This window comes from Anabrus simplex, chromosome 2 (genome assembly GCF_040414725.1).
Source record: "Anabrus simplex isolate iqAnaSimp1 chromosome 2, ASM4041472v1, whole genome shotgun sequence".
Classification (NCBI taxonomy): Eukaryota; Metazoa; Arthropoda; class Insecta; order Orthoptera; family Tettigoniidae; genus Anabrus; species Anabrus simplex.
The window spans coordinates 488785832-488812981 of record NC_090266.1 but is presented as its reverse complement, the minus strand read 5'-3'; the positions used below and the strand labels follow the sequence as shown (position 1 = coordinate 488812981).

The following is a 27150-nucleotide window of genomic DNA, read 5'->3' as shown; positions in this document are numbered from 1 at the left end:
TATGCTATTAGGAAACTCTTTTTTATTATTGCACATTTAAATGAACTATTCTTAATGTAATTTGTTTTTAATATAAGAAGTCATCTCTTTTCAGTTTCGCTCAAGTTAATTTATAACTGTGAGGTTCTTCAGTTTTCTACTTTTGAGTAATAAATTTATAAAGTAGAGCCTCCATGGTTCAAGCAGCAGCACGCCGGCCTCTCACCTCTGTGGTTCAAATCACGGTCACTCCATGTGAGATTTGTGCTTAATAAAATTGAGGTGGGACAGGATTTTCTCCAGGTTTTCTCTGTCATATTTCATTCCAGCAACACACTCCAATATCATTTCATTTCATCTGTCAGTCTTTCATCATTACCCCTGAGGAGTGTGACAGGCTTCGGCAGCTGGCACAATTCCTATCCTCGCTGCTAGATGTTGGCTTCATTCATTCCATTCCTGACCCAGTTGAATGACTGGAAACAGGCTGCGGATTTTCAAATTTATAAACTACCTGAAAAGAGAAAACATACTGTACCACATGTATCTTCTGCATATTGCACCATTCCTTGTTTGAACTTGGCCCATTCCTCTTGAACACTGCCACCCTCTCCTTTAGAATTTTTATTTTTATTTTTATTGAAGGCATGTCCAAAAACATGGGTTGACCCTCAAAATTAAAAATATAGAGTTAAGTGTTGCCATCTGATCTTGGATAAGAGAAGTATTTGTTGTAATGCTGGGCTATCCATCAGTGATCATATTAGGTGTTTTTGGATTTGCCTTATCTGTATTGTCAAGAATGGGCTAAGCCACTGCTGCAATACATCTGACTTCTAGAGGTGGGTAGTGAAACTAGAAGTATGTTAAACTTTGTAGTTCTAAATGAGAAAGTATATTTCTGACTGACTTGTAATAGTAGATAATGCCTATATTTCACTTGGATAGTACGCTATATCAAGTAGTTAACCGTATCATTATTGCAGTACTTGAGCAACAATTATGCTGGCACTCAATACTGAGAATGTAAACAACAAAAAAATATCTAAAGACCAAATTGTTAACCCTTTCCGCTCGTGTGTCGACCTGAAGTCGACAGCCGTCACTTAGCGTTATAGCTCGTGTGTCGACCCTGAGTCGACACAATGTTTCGCCGCTCATTGCTAGGTTACCTGGCAAGCCAGGACTTTTGTACTTCGTTTCGTAAGTGCTGGTCCCTTCCGGAAACCAAAAGAAACAAAATATGATTGTTTTAGTTTCTCTTTGCTCGGCAAAATTGCTCCGTTTCCTTGACAATGGAAAGCAGTCACGTGAAGCAACATGGCAGCGCACAGTCTGACCGAAGCTGAGATTCTTGCGTCTATTTCAGCTGATTTTGTTGATAGTGACCATGAAAGTGACGAAAATTTTGAATCTGGCGATGAAAGTGATATATCCATTAGTGATTCAAGTGATGATATCGATATCAGTGTCGCAAGAAATCATAGAGGAGGCGGTAGTATTATGACTTGTCCTGGTTCCAGTCATACAGTGCTGACTTCAAATATACCTTGGAGATCGTGGAGAACTGGTGATGCAGGATTACCCAAATTTCCTTTCAGGTTAGTGAGTGGATTCATAACGTGTGGCAATAGACCTAAAATAGAACTAGATTACTGCCAGCTATTTTTTACTGATCAGTTGCTCACCTCTATTGTCCATGAGACGAACAAATTTGCCGAAATGAAAATACAGCAAAATACTCCACTTCAGAAGAGATCTATCTGGTTTTCTTGGAAAGCTGTGACTTTAGAAGAGCTGAAGGCATTTATGGGTGTAATTATCAACATGGGGATGAACAGTAAGGCAGAAATGCAGGATTATTTTAGTGAAGACTGGTTGGATAAGCAGGTGTTCTACAAAGATGTGTTTTCTAGAGACAGATTTCTACAGATATTCTGGAATCTCCATCTTTCTTCCCCTGATGCTGATAGGGCAGGCCCACAATCTAGAGGTTTGAAGGTCAGAAATATAGTGTCGTACCTGGACACGAAATTCAGGGAACACTTCATTCCAGGAAAGAATCTGAGTGTTGACGAAAGCACTGTAGGCTTCAAGGGTCGTGTCGTGTTCAAGTGTTACAATAAGCAGAAACCAACAAAGTGGGGACTCCGTATTTATGTACTGTCAGACTCGAGTACCGGATACGTATGTGCTATTGAACCATATATGGTTCAATAACCACACAATTACTTGTTAGGCAAGATTTACCCTTCACTTGCAGGATAGTTATTCATTTGGTTACAAAAGTTTTGCAAGCCACCAACGAAACTGGGTTTCATGTCTTTACGGACTGGTTCTATACCAGCTACGACCTTGCAGCTGAGCTACTGAAACTAAAGGTCCATATTACAGGCACTGTAATGGTAAATAGGAGAGGTCTGCCATTACAAGTGAGAAAAGCCGCAACAAAGAGAATGAAACAACATGACATTATTGCACTCCGAACAGATAACACTTCTTGCTTGGTTTGGAAGGACAAGCGAATTATTGCTATGCTGTCCACTTTCTATGACAATTCCACTCGGCCTGTGCAAAGAATAAGACGTCAAGGTGCCGAGGAAATTGTAGAGAAACCTACAGTCGTATGTGTTTATAATCAATACATGGGGGACGTTGATCTTTCTGACCACTATGCTAGCTCATACCCATTCACACGAAAATCAGTGAAGTGGTGGAGAAAAATGTTCTTCTGGCTTCTGGAGATCACAATAGTGAATGCCTTCCTACTCTTCAAAGAAGGTAACAATGGAATCACCCATCTGAAGTTCAGGAAAAACTTGGTAAGACAACTTGTAGGAAATGTGCGGAATACACAGAGCAGGAAAAGGGGAAGACCTTCCTCAACGGATGAAGAAGTGAGGCTGAATGGCAAGCTACACCTGCTGTACCCCCATCCTGAAGGAAAAACTAAAAATTGCAAGGTTTGCAGTGACAGGAAAGTTGTTGGAGGGAGGAGAGAGACAGTCCACTTCTGTAAAACCTGTGAGAAGCAACCAGGGCTCCATCCAGGCATTTGCTTTGAACGCTTCCACACACTCAAGGCATACCGTTAAGAAAGTGAAAAACATTATTTTGTGCATTGTAAATACCATAAATTAATTAATTTTGTAGTTCCTTCCTGTATATATTGTTACAACCAGTACTTAATACAAGGTTTAAAAAAATGAAGAATGCTGACAGAAATAAATACGAGTGGGGAGAAATCAGGACTTACAAATAATTCAAGTGGAAAGGGTTAAGCTCTTTTATTTTAAGTATAATTATGGTATATTAGAGGCTTTTGATTCTTTGACTTAGAAGAAAAACAAAATCAGCTGGTAGACCCTTACTTAGTTGTGTGACATTCCTCACCAAATATCATGGTCTGAGACCCATAAATCCTGCAAAACTGAATATTTAAATGAACTCATTGATTATGTTTTGCCAATTTCTCATGCATACTATCAAACATTAAATCTGTTGCAGAATCGGAGAACATTCCTGATGAGCCATTTTTTGATGATAACAATGGCTACTGTTTAAATATAATCCTCAACGATAAGTTTCCTGGGAAATTTTTTTTTTGCTAGGGGCTTTATGTCGCTCCGACACAGATAGGTCTTATGGCGACGATGGGATAGGAAAGGCCTAGGAGTTGGAAGGAAGCGGCTGTGGCCTTAATTAAGGTACAGCCCCAGCATTTGCCTGGTGTGAAAATGGGAAACCACGGAAAACCATTTTCAGGGCTGCCGATAGTGGGATTCGAACCTACTATCTCCCGGATGCAAGCTCACAGCCGCGCGCCTCTACGCGCACGGCCAACTCGCCCGGTTTTCCTGGGAAAAATACAGTTAGGAAGTGCAATAATCTTGGTATAACATGTTCAGAAAAGTTTAAATGAAATATTAAAATGAATATTTTTGAGATAAATGGAGATAGCTTTGTGAAGGATTGAAGAAGTTCAACGTAAATGTCCTCCATTTATTATTCATATTGTCTTATTGAAGGAAGTCTGTAATAAAATATGTAAATTTATACTGTGTACTTGAGCCTGCACCGTCTCTACCAATAGTATTACAAACAGTACAAGGAACAGCAGGGTACATGTGGAAGTGCTACAGTCACCACCCAATGCATGAAATGCAATTAAAAGGCACTGGATAACCAACAAACAACATAGCAAGGACCGTGGTTCTGTGTCTTCTCTGAAATAAAACTTTGAGTACTTAAACTAGTTTAATAAATAAACTGTGCTTCATCACTAATTTAAAATGAAACAAAATCAAAATATTCATGAAATGAAATATTCAATCGTTGAACTATGTACCCTCACTTAGGGCTGGTTTACACGGGTAGAGTAGCGAGGCGAGTAGAGTAGTTAGTAGAGTAGCCACGTTACTCTACTCTACCGCTGTCTGGTAGAGTTGACACTCGTATCGTTCATACGGGAGTAGAGTCATACAGTAGAGTAGAGTACAGTAGTAGCACCATGTCAAGACGTAAGCACATCGTAAGGAAGTGTTTAAAGACATTTACAAACATATTACTGCAAGAGGTTAGTGAAGCGTTAGAAGAAGTAAATGAGGAAAAAAGGGAATGGGTAAGAGGCTGGCTTAGTAGGAGAGATACACTCGGGGCATCGGCATTAATTCTGAGAGAACTTGGCAATTTGGAGAAATATGGGGGAACAAACTCGACACAGTTGGCCAAGAACATGAGGGATCGTCTCAGGAATCATTTTGTTAATGAAGGAGCAGTTCCCTGGCAGTACAAGCATGTATTTTAACCCAGGAACACAAACGATTGAATTGTTATGACTTTATTCATTATTGTACAGAAAGTAACGACAGTGTAATCATCCCCTCAGGATTTTACTAGTCTTCGTCTGTAAATACTGTAGTGGTGATTTCTAAGATAAAACTATATGAACGAACTCCAGTCTAATTATAGATCATAATTCTGGCGAAGGTTTTTGTTCCACGGTGAAGGGGTGAGGTACTCCTTTCCCCAGTTAGACTGTAGTGATGTTTCTATTTCCTCTTTTTTTTTTTTTTTTTTTTTTTTTTGTATTTCAGCAAACCTAAATCTTATCCGAATGGAATTTTACAGAATTCATTTCAAAAGTTATAGAAAGAATACCCATTGGCCATCAGTGTGTCGTCTCAGAACCCACGAGTCTCAAAACTCACGAGTATCAAAATTCACGAATTCTAAGAAGAGGATTAGCAAGAATAGGTTTCTCTATCTGGGCCAGTCTCAAACCTCACGAGCAGGACCAGTTCTTCTTTGAATGGATATGTGCCCACCCTACTAGTGATGATATAATCGGATATTTTTTTAAAATCAAATAGCTTCCATCCGGTTATTTAAATAATGGAATAAATAATCAAATGAATTTCAAATATCATTCAGTTATATCGCGTAGAATAATCGGTTGCGTCATGAATACATTTTTCGGTGTAAGTGTGTCGGATGGATAATCGATTGAATTATGTGAATAGATGAAAAATAGAAGTACGCCCCTTTTTTTGGAATCCATGAAGTCCAATGTTGAAGACGACACAAACACTCAGTTCCCGAGCCATAGGAATTAACAAATGAAAGTGAAAATCCCGGCCAGGAGTCGAACCTGGGACTCCCTGGACCCATTGGACCACAGACCAGCATGCTAATCATGTATCCATGCAGCCGGACGACATAAAATTAAAGTAGGTATATTGCCTGCTGCTAGTTAAAATAAATTTTCAGTTGGCAGTAATTACCGGGGCTTAGTTCTATTATGAGGCCAGAAGACGGCATTTACTTATATAAGAAACTTTATTTTACCGATATTAAATATTACGACTGTTAATTCACTCATTTAGTTTCATTAGAGATTAATTTGGTCATGAATCTCATCGCAGGGAAATTAAATTACTTATCTCCATTCCCTTCAGAAAGTGGGCGAGTATGATGAACGGTCTCTGATACACTTTCCGAAAATAATATGAACTCATGCTCCACACGTATGACTGAGTCATGTACTCCCAGATGCCTTACTTAGCATAGATTAATATATTACATCACACCCCCACGCGATTACACGATACGCAATGTTATATACTTGTAGTATTGACTACTTGGCTCACCAAATTTATAAAATCATAAATTAAAATGTGTCAGAATTTTATCTGAAATATAGCGAAGTAGCCAATCGCTATCTTTGACGTTCTGTTGCTATATGACTTAAAAAAGACTCCACAGCGCTGATGTTGATGATATTTTATGATGGTGGTTCTTTCCCCAGCCAAGAAAATGTGGAAAGGTTCATTAAAAATCAATAAGTGTTGAAAACAATGAAGGAAAAGGTGGTGGTGGTGGTGATTACTGTTTTAAGAGGGTGTGCAACTGGGCAGCCATCCTCTATTAATACTAATCAGAGGGAAAAAATGGAAGGTGGCCCATACTTCGAGAAAATGAAGGTTTCGGGCAAAGAAAGACAAGGGCCTTTTCTAAAAAATGTAAGTACCCCTGGGGCCCCTTTTAGTCACCTCTTACGATAGGCAGAGGATACTGTGGATGTTACTCTGCCACCCCAACACACAGGGGAAAATAATGGTCGATGAATGACACAGAGGTGTATTATTATTATTATTATTATTATTATTATTATTATTATTATTATTATTATTATTATTATTATTATTATTATTATTATTATTATTATTATTATTATCATTTTTTTTTTCGTTGCTTGTACGGCCCAGGTGTAGAGCTTAAGCTTCTAGATCTGACACTGTACTGTAAACAATAATTATTTTGGATATTCCAAACAACATATGGAACTATTCAATTTGTTGGGGAAATTACTGTTATTGCTGAAAATTAACGGCAGTGGCAAGTGATGTGTAGAAGATCCCTATGTATGTTATTAATATGATTAATGTACACAGTCCTGCACCATTGTATTGCCTAACTTAAACATGTCGAGACACATGATGAACACGCTGTGTAACATTGAAACTTGAGAAATCTTCATATTAAGTGAAAATCCAGCTGACACTTGTTTATATTTTATGTTGCATCTTCGAGTGTAGATGTCTGCGGCACCACCTCCAGACTTCTTGGATCTTCGTATTTTCATGAGTATTTGATTGTATGTACATCGTCATTTTTTTATTTTCTGTTTCAGTTCCGTTAACCCAAAACCCTCTTTACCCATTTTCGCAATCAAGTCCTCTTCCACCGCCCGTCTCATATTCTTATTTCTATAAGTAACGCTGTTTATGTTCCATAAACATTCTTTTTCGCTGTAGAGCTCCACAAATTTGCAAGTTTCTTCTTCCGTCCACTTTATTTTGCCGCCAAATAAACGCTCGACGTAATACCACCGTATGTACACACATGCAAATACAGCAGTCGAATGACGCGTCAGCTGAAAAATCGAACGTCCTCGGACTTCTCCGCCAGCTCTCGGAGCTCGGTTCCGGTGGAGGGGGAAGGATAGTGGTAGAGTTACTTTACCGCAGCGGAAACCCACTCTACTCTACTGCCTACTAACTACTCTACTCTACTTGCTACTATCCCGGTCGTTTACACGATGCTAGTAGCTCTACTATCCACTCTACTCGCCTCGCTACTCTACCCGTGTAAACCAGCCCTTAGTACTTATCTGATTACTTATACATACAATTGTTGATGGGCGCCAGCTACAAATCAATGTTACAACATATGAATGAGAATCTTGAATATCTCTAGGGTGTGAGGTAGTAAGCTTACTTTGACAGCATAATATATAGGTTCTGGGAAAAGGATATTGTCGTTTGGTTTCCCCATTAAAATTTGAGGTTATCTGATCTACCATTGAAATACAGCAATTAATTCTATTTGATACTAAACAAACTATATTCTTTAAATTTATAATTTAAATGGCAAGACTTGCTGCAATAATTTAGATGATAATATAAAACTCTGACATTACAACTGAAAGAAACGCTAGGCATTAAATTTGAAATTCTCTTCACTGGACATTTAAACGTTGTACAAGAAATTTATCCCTCACTGTTTCACTTGACTGTACCTTGAACACTTTGAGTGTTATTACGATGTATTCCTTTGAACTGGTATTAGCTATAGGTATATCAAACCTAATTTGGTGAAGTATCCTTTTAATTTCACAAATGAGATATAGCATGGCTTGAAATTATATTCACTCTTCACAATCAACTTTACAAGTAATTCACTGATAACTGTTAGTCTCCATTACGACAACTCAGTATTTGGCTGTCACCAAACTGACACAAGAACTTCACCAAACGGATGCACGAAACACACTCCGAACATATAATCCATTTGGTCACTGACGATTGCGTGTCAATATCAATGCTCTATCTTCATCTGACTGACTGACTGACTGACTGACTGACTGATTGACTGACTGACTGACTGACTGACCGACCGACCGACCACCATCCTTCTCCTTCCAATTGACTCCAGTTGACTTCATGTCAAGCCTCTCCATTCAACTAACCACTATAGGATAATCCCCTATATACAGACACAAGTTGTCAGATGGCGTAACACCCACGTCAGAGTTAAATGAAACAAGCGATAATTAATTAATACATAGCAAAATCAGATTACAAAATTGAATCAAACATTACAATAATAGTCATAATAATATGAATACAAATAATAATAATAATAATAATAATAATAATAATAATAATAATAATAATAATAATAATACAAATGTAATAATAATAATAAGAAGAAGAAGAGTACAGATAAATATTTGTAACAGGATTTGAACCATTACAAAACAATTAATTTATTTTACAATTAATAGGAAATGAAGTATGAAATCTTAAAATAAGTAATAATTATTAATTTGAAGACTATCTAACTAGGTTGACTACAAATATCTTCAAGCAAGCTGTGACCTCACCCTCTTGCTGTCAGGAGATAGTTACCTGGGAAAGTATTCTGTTGCAAATACAGGGTGAACAAAAAATGCCACAATTGGAGGTCGGCATGCGGTTCCTTGTCGAATAATAATAATAATAATAATAATAATAATACAAATGTAATAATAATAATAATAAGAAGAAGAAGAGTACAGATAAATATTTGTAACAGGATTTGAACCATTACAAAACAATTAATTTATTTTACAATTAATAGGAAATGAAGTATGAAATCTTAAAATAAGTAATAATTATTAATTTGAAGACTATCTAACTAGGTTGACTACAAATATCTTCAAGCAAGCTGTGACCTCACCCTCTTGCTGTCAGGAGATAGTTACCTGGGAAAGTATTCTGTTGCAAATACAGGGTGAACAAAAAATGCCACAATTGGAGGTCGGCATGCGGTTCCTCGTCGAAATTCACGACAAAAGTTTATCTTGCAAAATCTAGTCCCACCAATAGGAAATGTGAGTTAAGAAACGAGGCGCTGGCAACGCTGTAACGGTGTGCGGTGTGGCCAAGCACAGGTTGCATGAACTCGGCGCTCTGCCGGAGCTGTCTCATTAGCTCAGTGAGACGAGGTGATGCCATAAATGCCAGTTGTGTGGACGCGCTGATGTTCGGGTCGCGTTTGCGCCAATTTTTTTTTTTCTTCAGTTAATATATTAAATTGTATCCAGTGTACACCTCCACTATGCAATACACTATGTTCTGACTTACTGTTACAATTACCTTTATTTAAACATTCAAACATAACATGAACTTCTTACAGATGTAAATGACCACTTTTTTTCATCCATGGCACAAATAAAGCCAATACATAGAACATAGTGGTGGATACAGTAACATCGTCTCTATCCAATGCAGTACAGGGAAGCACAATGCAGTACAGTAGGTAGGTTTCACTGGATTGCCCATTATGCTACGCACTGTGTACATGTGACGGCCAGTCTTATCTTCACAGAGCTGGTACGTACACTTACAAGCAACATTCCCTTCACAGCAGATGTTCAAAGTGACCACTTTGCATTTACAAACATTTCGCCACTCGCTGGAACATACCTTGCCGGACCCTACGCACACACCTGCATCCACCATTGCCAATTCAGCATGCATGCAAGCTAGTAGGTCTTGTATATCCATTGGTGGAGTACTATAAATATGTTCCTTTAAGTGTTCGTACAAGTAAGAATCTAGTGGATTAAGGTTCAGGGAACATGGAGGCCAGAACCAATCCATTATTTCCCTGGAAACGCTTCATTTAACCAGTTACGGAGTCATTCCAATGTGTGGCGGTGCACCATCATGCTGAAACCATAGATCTCGCCGAAAACCAATTGGAATGTTTTCTAAAGCGTCAGGCAAAGTATTGCCCAGTAACGTTCGATTACGGGGCGCATTCAGCTTGTCCGGCAATAGGTAAGGGCCTAGAAAAGCACTCCTCCCACGATTCCAGCCCACAGGTTTATTCCAAAGCGTGCCTGAAAGTCACGTTCACGGGTGACATGTGGGTTGTGGTCAGACCAATAATGGCTGTTGTGATGGTTGAAAATACCTTCCCGAGTGAAGCTACATTTGTCACTCCAATCACGTTCTTTATAAAATGTTCGTCATCTTCAACTTGTTGCAAAAGCCATTCACAGAAGTGTACTCATTGAATGCGGTCTTCTGGCCGCTGGTGTTGAGTTAACGTGTAATGATATGGATGCAGTTCTTCTTCGTGCAACACGTCAACAACCAGTGTTTGAGATGCCTGGTACTGCCTTGCAATATCATGGGTACTTCGCCGAGGTGATTGGTGAACGGATTCAAGAATATCGTCCTCTATTTGTGGAGTACGTCTAGTCCTTGGACGAGCTCTGTCCACTACTTGTGGACGAAGATTACCAGTTTCCCGCAGGCGTTGCTCAAGGCGACATAAAACATTCTTATCAGGAAGGCGCCTTTGAGGGTACCATGTTGCATACTCACGAGCAGCAGCAGAAGCTTGGTTATCGGATGCACCCAACACTAAAAGCATATCAGCAAATTCGCCGTTTGTGTACTCCATCAGGAAGCCGCCCTACGTTCACTGGACAGGACCAATTATGGTTGTGCACTGCGTGGTTAGTCGACTCATGCATTCAGCTGAAGGGATCACACTGTCATGTGTTCGACTATTGTCATGTGACAACGGGATGTCATGCTTCCAAATTCAGTTACACGACGGGAACTAGGGACCTGACGTCACACACACAAAAGAAAGAAAAATAAACTGACATAGATTCGAGCTGTTGATCCATGGTGCATGTGGGTTTGATAACCCAGCAGTCTACTCAGTGAGCTGTGACGGCAGGTACGGTACAATGGGATGATGCACGTTTCTCTATTACATTCCGATGCACTGCAGGATGTGACAATGTTGCCAATTTCTTGTTTTTGACTTGTTTTCCAACACCATCTAGTAGCTCAAGATCAGATTTCTCTATAGAAACTGTTGTCTTGCAATGGGATGAGGAATCGCGTGCCAACTTACAAGTGCGACATTTTTTGTTCAACCTGTATTTTCGTTCTAACATAAGTTTTTGCAGGAAACTCAACATAATTAAAAGTTAGTGTTTAAATATATAAATGATATTCTTTACTTACATGGATTTAAAATGTAATGACATAAGGTAAAAACACCTGAATAAAAGAAAATGTGATCACATAAGTATAAGAAAATTAATAAACAAAACTGTATATCCAAAATAAATTAACATGGGAGGAAGAGGAATTCAGTTGGGAACTCAAAAAAGAGAAAAAGCATAAACATTGTGAAATGTATTAAAGAAGTTTTACTGTATATCCTAAAAATCACTACCATACTTTATTAGTGTTAATGTTGTTTAATTGTGCAAATTTATGCTCAGAATAGCATCAAAGTTTTAGTGTTTTTTTAACAATGTTACTAAAATTTGTTAACAAAATGGTTTATTGTGATATTTCAGGATATCCTCCTCCAGTCAAGGCACCTCCAAGTACATCTAAATCAGGGCCATCTAGTAGCTCAAGGAACTCTCTGCCAAAAATAAATATAGTCAGTGCTGATAAACGATTGGCTATTATGAAGAAGAAAGCAGCAAAACTGCAAGAGAAAAGAAAGCTAACAAAGTAGTTAAAATAATGAGGTACAAGAAAGTAGTGTGGATGCAGAATTTTGGTGAAGGTTTGTTTGTTCATATTTAGCTTTTACAGACCAACATTGAAAAATGGTCCTCCTAAAAGGCCATGAAAATGCTCTAGGCTTAGCTTTAATTTCTATATGTTTGTAAATCTCTTCTGTTCAAAATTAAAACTGAAACTTGTTAAGTCCTGCTGTAAGTTTCTTTGTTGAAGTTGATATATAACTTTGATTTAGGGTATAAATTTGTGCATGTGATCAAATGCCCAGGCACATGGATACAAGGCCATTGGCAGTGGTGATTGGCAGTTTGCAATAGTCATTTATTTGTGTGCATCATCTTCGGTCAAGGAGTTGGTTACTTTTTCCCTGAGAGGTGAAGGTCGTTATGCAAGTGTATGAATTTCTGTCTTCAGTGTGATTATTATTGTTATTATATTTTCATCATCATCATCATCATTATTATTATTATTATTATTATTATTATTATTATTATTATTATTATTATTATTATTATTATTGTTATTGTTAACAAATACATCACAATTGGGAAATATCTTGGTAGTAATGATCACTTAAAGTAGTGTGTAATAAACTAAAGTAAAACATAATTACTCAACAGAAACTACAACAAGAGTACAACAAGCAATTCCATGGAAATAAAATATTACAAGAAATACCACTAGTTTCAACATTCTAAATCCAGCATTATCATATACTGATTCACACACAATTGAAGTATTTCCAGTGCTTAACACTAAAGCAAAGCAAAGCAAAAGCAAGGTCACCTCCGTACAGGCCATGAAGGCCCTTGGTGGAGTGGAAGGTAAAGGTTTCCACCATTGTTAACCTCAGCACGTGATGGGGTTGAGTGGTTAGCTCTACGCCCGGCCGCCTTTGCCCCCAGGAATTAACCTGGTACTCATTTTTGGTGTAGGCTGAGTGAACCTCAGGACCATATGCATCTCCGGAAGTGGAAATCTCGTTTCTTAAATGTACGACTTCCTGACAGGGATTCGAACCCACGTCCTTCCAGGCGAACCAAGCACGCCTTCACCGCCTCAGCCAGGCAGCCCCTAGTGCTTAACACTATGGCTTACAATACTTCAGATTGAGCTTACAAATAGCTTAACATTACAAGTTATAAGAAAATAAAGTTTAAAACATAATTACCCAACAACAACAGCAAGAGTACAACTGGCAATTCCATGGAAAGGAAATATTACAAGAAATACTACATTCTAAGGCATGTAACTTCATGGTCACACAATGAAAATATTATATAATATCATTTTATATCACAGCCTTTGTATAACAGGAACAGGTGAAAAAATAAGTCGGACATTAAAAAATGTGTATTTAATCACAAATTCAGTGTCCGTTATTTACAACTTTTACTTTTCACTTTACACTAGCACTAATGATCTTCTTAAATGTTTTTGATACTGGAAGGAATCTATCAAACACTGTTGCAGGTAATTTATTCCAATCCCTTATGGTCCTATTTACAAAGGAAAACTTGTCCACCTCCGTATGCTAGTTTCTGGGCCTAATTTTATGCTCGTGACCATTTCTCGATAAGTATGAGGAAGGTTCCAACCTATTCCTAATACTACTGCATCGCACTGTCGGCAGCCCTGAAGATGGTTTACCATGGTTTCCCATTTTCACACCAGGCAAATTCTGGGGCTGTACCTTAATTAAGGCCATGGCTACTTCCTTCCAACTCCTAGGCCTTTCCTATCCCATTGTCACCATAAGACCTATCTGTGTCAGTGTGACGTAAAGCCACTAACAAAAACAGAAATACTACTCCAGGCAGCCCTTCCTGTGTAGCTCTTATAAAGACCATACAGGCGTGCTCTAGTTCTTCTAGATTCAAGACTTTCCCATTTAATGGTATTCCTCCTGTTTGCATTTATGAAACGCACCACTCTTCTTTGGACATTTTTCTAGGGAATTTATTAAACCTACCCTGTATGGATCCCAGCACGCAGATTCATATTCGAGAATCAGTCTTACCAAACATTTATAAGCTTTACTTTTGGCACCAGAATTAGCTTTCATAAGATTCCACATAATGAAGTGTAACTATCTCCAGGGATTTCATTACATTTTCCACTTGCTCTTACCATTTTAAGTCTTTTCTAACAGTAACACCCAAGTACTTACAACTATCATCTTCAACAACACTTTACCCCCAAGTTTGTAATCCCTCTTTCCTGTCTGGGTGTTTTTTTTTTTTTTTTGTTTTTTTTTTTACTGAAGCACAATTTCATGCTTTCTCTGCTGTGGATTTTCATTTGATTTTCACGCACCCACTTTTCAATCATATCTCAATCCTACTGAAGCAATAGTTTGTCCTCCTCTGTCTTTATCTCCCAGTATATGACACAATAATCAACAAAGAGGCGTACTTCCGATTTTATCGAATCTGGCGTATCATTCATGAAAAGTATGAAAAGAATTGGCTCAGTAACGCTACCCCGGGCCATGCCAGATGTAACGTTTATTGGAGAAGATAGTGTTTCTCCTGCGCACACCCTCTGAGATCTTCCATTGAGGAGTTCTCTTATACATTTTACCACTCAGTTGTCAATGACTGTACATACTAATTTGTTAAGGAGGACATCATGTGGCACAAGATCAAATGCCTTAGCAAGATCAATCACTACTGCATCAATCCTTGACCCATTGTCGAGCTTATGTAATATATCTTGACATACGGAACAGAACTGGCTTTTGCAGGAGAAGCTTCCCCTAAATCCATGCTTCCCTTAAATATGAATGCAGAAGAGTCCCTTTTTAACCCCAAATAATCTACTAATAAGTACTCTATTTGTTTGCATAAGATTGACATCAAACTTACCAGTCTGTGTTTCACACCAGGCAAATGCTCGGGCTGTACCTTAATTAAGGCCACTACCGCTTCCTTTCCACTCCTATGCCCTTCCTATTCCATCATCACCATAAGACCTATCTGTGTTAGTGCGACGTAAAGCAAATTGCAAACAAGAAATTACCAGTCTGTGGTTATTCAAGTTGCTCTTGTCACACACTTTGTGAATAGAAACAACAATCTCCGATTTCCAAACGTCTGGAACCTTCATATTTTTCAGTGATATGTTAAAGATTCTTATTAAATATGGTAGGATCGCTTCACCCCTGAGTTTAAGTGCCTTTCTGGAAACAGAATCTTGTTTCAATCACTATCAGTCGCTACTGATCTGCATTTAGGGCAGTCGCCCAGGTGGCAGATTCCCTATCTGTTGTTTTCCTAGCCTTTTCTTAAATGATTGCAAAGAAATTGGAAATTTATTGAACATCTCCCTTGGTAAGTTATTCCAATCCCTAACTTCCCTTCCTATAAACAAATATTTGCCCCAATTTGTCCTCTGGAATTCCAAAGTTATCTTCATATTGTGATCTTTCTTACTTTTAAAGACACCACTCAAACTTATTTGTCTACTGATGTCATTCCATGCCATCTTTCCACTAACAGCTCGGAATATACCACTTGTCCAATAACGGACCAACTACATTGGTATTAATGTACCACTTAGTCGAGCAGCTCGTGTCCTTTCTCCCAGATCTTCCCAGCCCAAACTTAGCAACTCTTTGTCAGAAATCACCCAGAACAAATCGAGCTGCTTTTCTTTGGATTCTTTCCAGTCCTTGAATCAGGTAATCCTGATGAGGATCCCATACACTGGAACCATACTCTAGTTGGGGTCTTACCAGAGACTTATATGCCCTCTCCTTTACATCCTTACTACAACCCCAAAATACCCTCATAACCATGTTCAGAGATCTGTACCCTTTATTTACAATCATATTTATGTGATTACCCCAATGAAGATCTTTCCTTATATTAAGACCTAGGTACTTACAATGATCCCCGAAGGGAACTTTCACCCCATCAACACAGTAATTAAAACTGAGAGGAGTTTTCCTATTTGTGAAATTCACAACCTGACTTTTAACCCTGTTTATCATCATAGCACAACATTATCGAGGTCATTTTGCAGTTGCTCACAATCTTGTAACTTATTTATTACTCTATACAGAATAACATCATCTGCAAAAAGCCTTATCTCTGATTCCACTTGTTTACACATATTGATATATATAAGAAAACATAAAAGTCCCACAAGATTTACGTTTTCTTGATGATGATGATGATGATGATGCTTGTTGTTTAAAGGGGCCTAACATCGAAGGTCATCGGCCCTTACGTTTTCTAAGTTTGGAAAGACCTATACTCAATATGGAGCATTAATTTGAAATCGTTATTAGTTTTTGGAAAATTGTCCTTGAATAACTGTGCCGAGGGATTAAAAACCTTTCCGTAGTGCTTATTTAATACTTCTGCTTTATCTGCATCTGTTGTCGCCAATGAATCCCATCCTATACAAAGAGAAAGAATTGATTTGTTCTCTCCTTTTAGTCTTTGTATATATTTAAAAACAGGTTTCAATGAATTTTGATTTTAGTTTAGGATATTGTCAAGATATTTCTTTTCAGCCTCTTTCTTTTCTGCTAGCAAATGCTTCACCAAACTTCTATACTTTGTACGCATCATTGTTATTTCTTCTGTTGAATGCTCTTGTAGTCTTACGTTTAAGTTTCCTAATAATCGCGGTGTAGTACGGGGGATCTGAATTTTCCCTAATTATCATTTCAGAAATGAAATATTCAGTCCAGTATTTAAAATGGTTTTGAATTTCTCCCAAATGTCGTCCATCTCCTTGCCTCAAGTAGTTTTGAAAACTTACGATGTCTCCCATCACATAGCACCAAATAATCTTAGAAATTCCCACATGCATTGTATTACAGTTTCCCATGAGAGAGAGAGTACGACTGCACTGTGGTCACTAATCCTCTGAATTACGTCACAAGATATAACTATGTCGACTGGTCTGACTAGAATAAAACATCTAAAAGTGCTTGTTTACGTGTGCTCTTTGTAATGGCTTGGGAAAGGGCATTTTCCGCCATAATAAGTTAAGTGTTTCCTGCGATAGGCTCCCCGTAGTTGACCCAACCCAGTTTACTGAAGGTAGATTTATATCCCCTGCAATTATAGTTCTTTTCCCGTTGCTTATATTTGCACATGTCAATTCTGAAAGACAGGGGATCGTGTTTAAACCTGATTTCAGCGTACGATAAGCTCCAATAATGACTATATTTTGTTTATTGGGTGCTGCTTCTCCTTCCGCAAGAATAGGTCACTTAGGACCACATGGAATCAACATTTGTTGAGCTTTTCTCCTTGCCCAATAGTTCTTCATTTTCATTGATTGTTATGATTTCTGTTCCTCCGACCAAGTATGTCATGTTGGTTTCTTCTCGTCTTCCTCAAATCCCCTTGTGTGAACAGTTTTCCGAATTATATTCTTATCCTGCAGATTTGGTGATCCTAATTCAATGAAGTCTTTCTCTGCTTGCTTATACCATTTTGATCTTGTATGTTTGATTTTCAAAAATGTATGTATTCGATAAGTAAGTGTGTTGTTATTCATTCCTTCCAAATGGCTTAAAAATTGAGTTTGTTCCAGTCTCATTGTATCGGTCAGTTTAGGTATTTTAAAATATATTTCCGAGTTGAATTTGGGGTAATGTATTCCATTTTAAATTCTTGGCTCGTAAGTTTTTATCCTGATTTCCCTTTCTTTAATCTCTGATTGTTCCTTTTAATTTTTATGATGTAAATTGAGCATTTCTGAAGCATAAAGAGCTTCAGGTTTGATCACTGTTAAGTAATGACAAATTTCACTGTTTTTATTACAAGTCATTAACCTCATTTTACTGTTTTTATTACAAGTCATTAACCTCATTTTACTGTTCCATGACAAGCATTTTTTCGTTATAAACATTCTTTGTGTTTTGAAAAGCAATTTCCAGTTTCTGAATTCTTGAAGCTACTGATTTATTTTCAAAGCCATTTTCAGTGATCCATTCACCTAAGTACTTAAATTCCTTTACTCTTTTCTTTTCTTATGTTACAGTTGATTTCAACAAGGCTCCATTTTAACTTTTTAATTCAAACTGTGTAATTAAAATCAATAATTACCTTTAAAAATTAATTTATATCCTTTTCGATCCCTAAAACTTGTGTGCAAACAATACTGTACCAGGAACCATTGGTCACATGTAGCATAAATTTATAAAGTCCGATATTTGTAACGATACGGCCAGAGTTTACGAGTTCTCAACGACATGGCACGGCATAGCCAGGTATTCAGCGTGCAGTCCACATTACCCGTTCCACGTTGCCGATGACGTAATAGCACATGAACAAGTTGTGGCGATCGAGAACCTACCAGAACATTTTCCAAATTCTAAATCTGTTGGAATTTCAATTTATAAACCATATCACCTTGTAGCCCATAGTTCAAACGTAAACCCCTATAAATTTGATGAAAATCGACCCATGGAATTAGAAGATATTCAGTGAAGTGGGAATATAATTTTCCACAAGGTACAAGAGACGGCTTGATGATGTAAAAAAGAACAGTTTTGACAGGATCACCAGTTCAAGTTCAGCACTCACAGCCATAGCTTATGCAGGCTGGTGAGAAGGGATTTATACACGACGGTCAAACTCAGTACTTTACGCGAGAATCTTCAAATGGACATGTAAATTCAATGAGTGGTATGACACTCAGAAACTTTTGATTGAATATCATAGTGACATGTGATGTTTGTAGTTATTAACTTTATGTTTCTAACCACAGTTTAAGATGTTAGTAATTAAACAAGTGACAGTATTTGAATAGAAGCTACTTAAACCTTTTTAATACGAACAATCGCACGGGAATTGAGAACATTTCTTAGAGAATTACAAACTATGTAGCCCGGTGAAATAGACTGTTCTGCAACCGTACTTTAACTTGTACATTTAATGACTGTGCTGAATTGTGATACATTCCTGACTAGTGTGAAACATTGAATTGCATTTTATTTTCTTTCACGTTCAAACTCTGAACTTTTCAATCAGTTGTATTCATGAATGGACTTTATTTTTGTGTGTTAATTCTTATAAATATTATGGGACTTACACTTCGTCTTCAAGAGTAGACTTTATCTTTGCATGCAAACACTTGTAAGATTACGTGAAATGAGCTTCACGATCAGACTTGACTTCTGCAACAGCATTTGTAAAATACAATTTCGTCAGCAAACTCTGTTTTCCAGTGACATTACTTTCAAATTGTCCGGCTCCATGGCTAAACAGTTAGCATGCTGGCCTTTGGTCACAGGGGTCTCAGGTTCGATTCCCGGCAGGGTCGGTAATTTTAACCATCATTGGTTAATTTCTCTGGCACGGGGTCTGGGTGTATGTGTCGGCTTCATCATCATTTCATCCTCATCATGATGCGCAGGTTGCCTGTGGGAGTCAAATCGAAAGACCTGCACCTGGCGAGCCGAACATGTCCTCGGACACTCCCGGCACTAAAAGCCATACACCATACTTTCAAATTTGATTTTTATCGGTGGAAGAAAACTTCGTTCCCCAGTAACGACACTTATAATTATTTGTAATGAACTATGCTTTTAATAAACTGTAATCTTCGAGTGATATGATTTACGGATAATTGAACTGTGCTATAGATAGACTGTGGTATCCGAGTAATATTACTTACAAGTAATTGAATTGTGCTTTTAATAAACTGTGATATCCGAGTGACATTAATTATGGAGGATAGAATTAGGTGTGTAATGGACTACGATTTCCAGTACAAAGTCTTGAAATATGTGGCCAGTGATTGAAATAACTCACTTGTGTGCACCTTACCAAATAATGTGTTATGTTAAAGGGGAGACACTTAAAGTTAATGATAGTCAGATGAACTTTTTTGTGTTCTACAACTACATTTGAATACGATAAATCCTGACGAGTGCCTATCGCAGTCATCTACATCTGTCAACGAGGGAAGAGAAGACTTTGATTCAATGGACCTTGGTTCAACGAGGGAATCAAGCATGGTATCATGGTGGACATCATGACATCTGACTACAGGGGGATTCAACATGTGGTTTGCTGAACTACATGTTTTCCAGTCGAATCCAGTGTTCCAGTAATACAGGTGATATAAGTGCTTAAAAAAAAAAAAAAAAAAAAAAAAAAAAAAAAAAAAAAAAAAACTTTGTGGTTCCACCAGACTAACTTTCCATTTGTGGAAGGGTAGAGTCAGTGATTTTGGAATGGGCAGTTCTACGAACACTATAAACTTTAACTGGAAATCGTTCTGGTCTAATGCAATTGTTTAAAAGACAAGATTAAATTCTTACAAAACAAACTTTATTTACTATTTTGCAATTTTGCAAATTTCAGTGTTAAATATTTAGATAAACTGTAGGCAAAGATTTGCATCTCAAGTACTACAAAACTCTAAATAGAATTCATATTACAAGTGGTAGAATATATAATTTAATCATTTTCTGTTCACCTTAATATGAACTTAATTCAAGAAAGACTTTATTAGAAGATTTCGTTGCCTTAAAACATAGTTTATTTTCAGTTAGGAGTAAACTTTAAGGACTTGGAGAAAGTTTCGTCATTTTTGACAAGCCTATTTGTATGATAAAAACATTCTTTACTTTCAGTCATTTCAACGGAAGCCAGCCATTTTCTTTTTAAAAAATGTAAATCTGTTATCAAGAGAAATGATAGGGAATCAACCATTCATGCTCAATGAAGGGAATAAATGTTGTTTAAAATAATATATACTGTCGTTTCGCATACCTCTCTCTGTACCGCTCCACAAGAACCGTATACCTCTTCGACAAACACACATGCCTTATTTTCCTGGTGCAATACGTATAAACTTACAATGTTGTTGCAAAAGGTGCGACATACCATAGGAAGGGCTGGCGTATCGTCATGTCCAGGCTGCTGATCAAGTACTGAACAGACGTTCTGCTTTTACGTACGCCGTTCTGCGCCGTCATCTGGTTGGGTGGAAAAGGACTCGGTAACCCTCAAAAAGAGTTCACCAAGTCTCACCACTCCTCGCTAGTTCAGGTGAAGTCCATCTCGCTGTCGTCAATCCAACTTTCGGCCACCCACTGAAGCTCTTCGTTCAACTGGCCAATCTTCTTCCATGATACATCTGGTCTTCTTAGTATACCACTAATTACAACATTTACCTTTGGAAACTTTTTCTTAGTCAATTTCACTAGACCATAAATGTCCCCTATTAAATATTCAGTCCGTTGCCTTTTTAAATCATTAGTTCCTATGTGGAGAATTACTATTTCCTCATTCCCACCGCATTCATCCTCTACCTTCCTGTTTAACTGTTCTACTCAAATTCCCGGCAGGCACATCACTTTCACCTATTCTCCTGTCCTGTATGCCGTATGATAGAATCACCTATTACCGCACAATTTACAGGTTTAATATTCTCCACAGATGAACGAGTGCCTACATTTCTCATATACACTTCCTGTAACTTCTTTTGTAGCTCCACAATTACGGGATTTGCTCAATTTAATTCCCGCTGAAGTTTGTCAATTTTTACTTTGTCGCTATTTACATTTCCGTTCATGAAGCACTTACTACGTGCCATCCTTTCCTTATCACTAGGGCCCGGATTTTAAAAAAATGCACATGCGCATTCTAACAGTTCAAATCCCATCACAAGATTTTATCTGTATTATTATTATTATTATTATTATTATTATTATTATTATTATTATTATTATTATTATTATTATTATTATTATTATTATTATTATTTCATCTGTGGGATTATTACTATTATTGTAACTATTATTATTGTTCATTTCAATTCTGGAATGCTTGTCGCTTACGTGATTGTAGTCAAATTGTTACGTATATATGTGTATGTAGATTAACACTAAAAACATGTACAGTAAGAGTTGCTGTATATCAGAGGTGGATGTAGTGTGTGCAATAACTTGTAACATTGTGATATTGCAAAATACTGCTGGAGTAACTGCAGAGTCATTGCTATGTCATAGTGAACATTTAGCGATGAGTTCACTTTCTGGGAGTTACCTAGGGTGTCGTCGGCGGTTTCACCATTGCGTGTAACATTTGTCACAAGGTGGGAGTAGATCAGTTATTTCTGGAGATTGCGTAGGTGTGTCAACCAAAGTCTGTATAAGGTGGCTGTATATTGTAGCGTCAGTCATTATTCAATTGGAAGCAGAGGCCTCAGTCGGTCATTACGTCAACGGGAGTCTATGGGAAGGAGAGGACTCGGCGAGTCATTAGTCATTGGTCATTGAGAGAGTGAGGCCACAGTTGGTCGGTCACTTAGTTGAAGATACGGATGGGAAGGCTTACCACGAAGTCATAGAAGGATAGACTTTCCAAGAAGTCATCACATGGATACTTAGTCGTCAGTGAAACATAAAGCATACATCACCAAATTAGGCTTGATACATCTACAGCAAATACCAATTCAAAGGAATATGTCGTAATTACACTCAAAGTATTGAAGGTACAGTCAAGTGAACCAGTGAGGGATAAATTTTGTGTATAATGTTTAATGTCCGGTCTAGAAGAATTCAAATTCATGCCTAGTTTCTTTCAGTTGCAATATCATAATTTTATATTCTCATCTGTTTTAATCGCAGCAGTTCTCACTATTTTTATTGAAATTATTTCAAGAATATATTTTGTTCTATCAAATTATTTCATCGTTTTATTTAAACAGTGAAATTTCTTAACTCATTGCGGACCGTGGACGGCGTAAGACGTTCAAGCTTGCTCTTATGCTGCGGGCCGTGGACGGTTTAAGACGTTTAATGTTCCGCGTGAAGCAATGCTGTTTATATTCGTCATGTATGCATTCTTACATCTTAGTCAGCGTTACTGGTTGTAGCAGGAAGTTGGTTGACCTTGTTGAGATAACCCTCGCGTTGAGTGGGCTCATGTTTATCTCAGCAGTTTTAGCTGGAAAATCTCAGAACTTCCTCGCGCGTCAAGTCGGTACTTGAGATTCCAGTGCAGTGCGTGTCGTTCTTACCGAGTGTAGTATAATGGCTTATAATACTAAGTTTTATACGGAAGATTAATTATTAGATATTGTTCACAATGATTATTCTGGTGATGAACTTATTCCTGAAATAGACTCAGATAGTGAAAGTGAAAGTGACGAAGAAATACCGATTCCCGAATCCGATAGGCTTATAGAGAAAAGTGAAGTGCCTGATACATATCATCCTAGTTATTGTCCACCCGTTCCACCATTTACAGAGAATTCAGGTATAAAAGTTCAAATAGAAAATAAGCAGGATATTTTGAGGTACGTGAGTATTTTCATGAATGACGAATTTTATCAGTATGTGTGTGAGCAGACCAATCTATACGCGAGTCAAGTGATAAGTGCGGCGCCCCAGCCTTTCACAAAGAATTTGATCATGCAGTCGTAGATACCGATTAGTCCAAATCATGAATGACGAATTTTATCAGTATGTGTGTGAGCAGACCAATCTATACGCGAGTCAAGTGATAAGTGCGGCGCCCCAGCCTTTCACAAAGAATTTAACCATGCAGTCGTGGATACCGATTAGTCCAAAATCCTGATATAAAAATATACTGGACCGAAGAACCTGTTATTCATAATCCGATATTTTCTAAAACAATGTTCCGAATACGCTTCCTTCATATTAATTCATTTCTTCACTTCGGTGACAGTAATCATTATGCCGAAAATACAGATAGGCTGTATAAAATTAGATGTATTTTGAAACCTGTGACCCTAAATATTTACTAGAGGTAAGCACAAAGTATCATTTTTCTAACATTTATAGTTTAGGAGTAATTGTAAATTGTATTAAGTGATGCACGTCAAGAGGGCCGGGCATGAAAATGGCCGGTCCAGGCATTCAAGTGTCCCGCTCAGAAGCAGGTACTGAACGTGTTAACTTCAAATTTAATGGGGAAACCGAACGCCAATCTTCTTTTCTCACAACTTATATGGTATGTTATCACAAGTAAGCTTATTACCCCACACCCTTTTACTTTAGATGTTCTCAGCATATGCAAGTGCATATTTTGAACTTTAGTGCATGTACAGTATATATTGTTCCTTTTACATGTGATCGATTATCTAAGATATCTGAACGAAATGAAAAATCTAATGAACTCTATATGTTGTACATCCCTTGGCAATTTATTATTACAAGGTATTAGAATCATTCCGTATTGACGGTTTTCATATTACAAAGGTAAAATTAAGTATACCTCCTAATTCAGTACATCATATAATTCCATCATTAGATAGAGTAATCAAATTCAAACTTGTTTCAACTTGTTTGAGCCATCTGCAGTGAAGAGAATGGAGGGGGGGCTGAAGTAATTTACGTAATACAAGCTAAAAATGTGCCAAAAAACATAATGAAGGAACAAATGGAAAAACAAAAGAGAGACATGATGGAAATAAAAACAGCACAATATACAATATTTACATCATCATTTGGAGCAATAAACAACTTACTGCAATAAAATTCAGTGAAAACAGGGGTTAATACAAAACATAATTGAATCTAAAAACTGTGTTAACCTAAGAAGAAAAGAAATGAAAACAAATGATACAGTTGGAAACAAACAATAAGTGCACATAGGGAGGTTGCAGACCTCTTAGTCTAAAAAATTTTACCTTTGTAAAGTGAATCCCTTGGCAACACGAGAAGCCTACCCTGATCAAGGAAAGTGCTTCTTATGTCGCAATACAAGCTGGTAGACGGATAATGACCCTTTTGACATTCCTTTCGCCTGACAGTAGCTTCCCAATGTTTGCTTAAAGAACTGTTAACTTGCTCTTCGCCCATTGCAGTTTTTTCCAGATTAAACTGTAAAAATGCCTAAAGATAAGAGCTATAGGTCTTTTTTAATTAAACAGTTGATCTCAGGCAACAGCGACTATACAAGTGACGATGATGTAGTGTACTGTCAAGTGTGCAACAGGAGTGTAAAATGCAATAACAAATTTCAAATTGAACAACATTCGAATACAACTTCACATTTTATATAAAAAATTAGATGTAGACACATCCCACTCTGAAGAGTCTAGTGTCAAACCTAAGACGAAATGCTGGTTAATAGAGCAAACGTCTGAAAAGCCATACATCTAACTTTTTATATAATTTTTGATATGCTCTATTGGTGGAAAAATATCTAATTCCCTCCATGGGAACTTAGATTTTCCATTTACAACTTCACATATCAGATCAAATGAACAGAGTAAGAATACATGAAAACATGCTGTGAAGTTAGTACATTTTCCGCTGATATTTGTAAAGCTTTTGTATGTAGCAACATTCTGCTGCATAAATTGAATAATCCATATCTACGCTCATTTCTTTAAAAGTACTGTGCTAATCAAAGGGTACCAGATGAATCTACCCTTGGGAAGAACTATTTATCTTCACTGCACTCTTCTGTCATGGATTTGATACAATATGACATAGGAGGGAACTGTGTCTGCTTATTGGTAAATGAGACAACCGATTCATGTGGTCAATACATTTCAAACTTCATAGTGCGTAAATTATGTCCAGAAGAACCCGGAAAAACTCATTTACTTTCGTGCAGAGTACTAGAAAAAAGCAACTGCTCTACAGTTACAAGATTTGTTAATGATTCCCTGCGACGTCTGTTGGCCAGTGGATCGGGGAGTGATTGTTACAAAGTGCGCCTTTTAGTCGCGGATGCAGCTTCGTATATGTTGAAAACTGGTTAGTATCTCATCCACGTCACATGTTTGGCCCACAGATTTCATCATATTGCAGAAAAGATCCGTACCCTCTTTCCATCAAATTAATTTCAAATTAATTTCAAATTAATTTCAAGTGGGGAAAAAACTGTTCCTAAAAGCACCAGCTCGTGTACAGTTGTCCAAAACTCATCTGCCTCAGGTTTCTCGCCGGAACCTGTTATCACAAGATGAGGAACAGGGTTATCCACAGTATTGTTATACCAGGAGAACTTTAATCAAATGAAAGATCTAGTTAAAAGTATTAATGATAGTCATAATGCATGTGTTTGTGAAGCAAAGTGCACATTTGAATCTGAAACTGTAGAGATTGGGCCAGCTAGGAAGACATCCGGTGAGGGGAAGTGTGCGAGTGAGAAAGCGTGGGAGCGAGAACGCTGACTTCCCCTTCTCGCTCAGTGTTGAAGCGACGTACAGTTGATGCGAAATATTTGTTATAACTGACATGTAACACTCCGCAAATTTTTAGTTAGTGGAATTTTCTTCCAGCTGTAAATTACAGACATACGTAGCCGAAAAATTTTATTTACAAGTGTTACAGATGATAGATGGATTTAAGGAGTTAGAACATAATTTAACCTCTTATTATAGTAGCTGTGAAAATCGTTTTCATGTATCAATTTGCGTAGTCATTATTTTAAATTATAATTTAATGTAAAATTAACTTTACGACGATGTAGATGCACAGTGTAGAATATGGTTTGCTATAACAGTAGGCTACATAACCTGAGCCACATCATGTAAAATAAGTCGATAATAATAATAATAATAATAATAATAATAATAATAATAATAATAATAATGATGATGATGATGATGATGAAAAAAATGAAATGGCGTATGGCTTTTAGTGCCGGGAGTGTCCAAGGACAAGTTCGGCTCGCCAGATGCAGGTCTTTTGATTTGACTCCCGTAGGCGACCTACGCGTCGTGATGAGGATGGAATGATGACGAAGACGACACATATACCCAGCCCCAGTGCCAGCGAAATTAACCAATTAATGTTAAAATTCCCGACCCTGCCGGGAATCGAACCCGGGACTCCTGTGACCAAAGGCCAGCACGCTAACCATTTAGCCATGGAACAGGACAATAATAATAATAATAATAATAATAATAATAAGGTAATATACATCAAGAATGAAACACACTATGAGAAAACTGAAAAACTCTCAGATAGTATGCGAAAGAGGAGGATAATATTTTACGGTCATCTTCCCCTCAGAATGAACTCTAATAGATTACGCGAACAAATCTTTGACTTCTTCCGTAACCGCAAAACAAAACCGAACTGGTTCAAAGAAAC

The 27150-nt window shown here is 37.5% G+C and overlaps 1 protein-coding gene across 1 annotated transcript in view; it reads left to right on the top strand.

Moving 5' to 3' along the window:
* Positions 1-27150, top strand: part of LOC136862898 (integrator complex subunit 12) — a 296476-nt gene that overhangs the window by 250567 nt on the left and 18759 nt on the right. Inside the window, exon 7 of the mRNA XM_067139179.2 lies at positions 11918-12135. Coding sequence (XP_066995280.1) covers positions 11918-12084 — 167 coding nt within the window. The 3' untranslated portion in view covers positions 12085-12135. The remainder of the gene's footprint in view (positions 1-11917; positions 12136-27150) is intronic.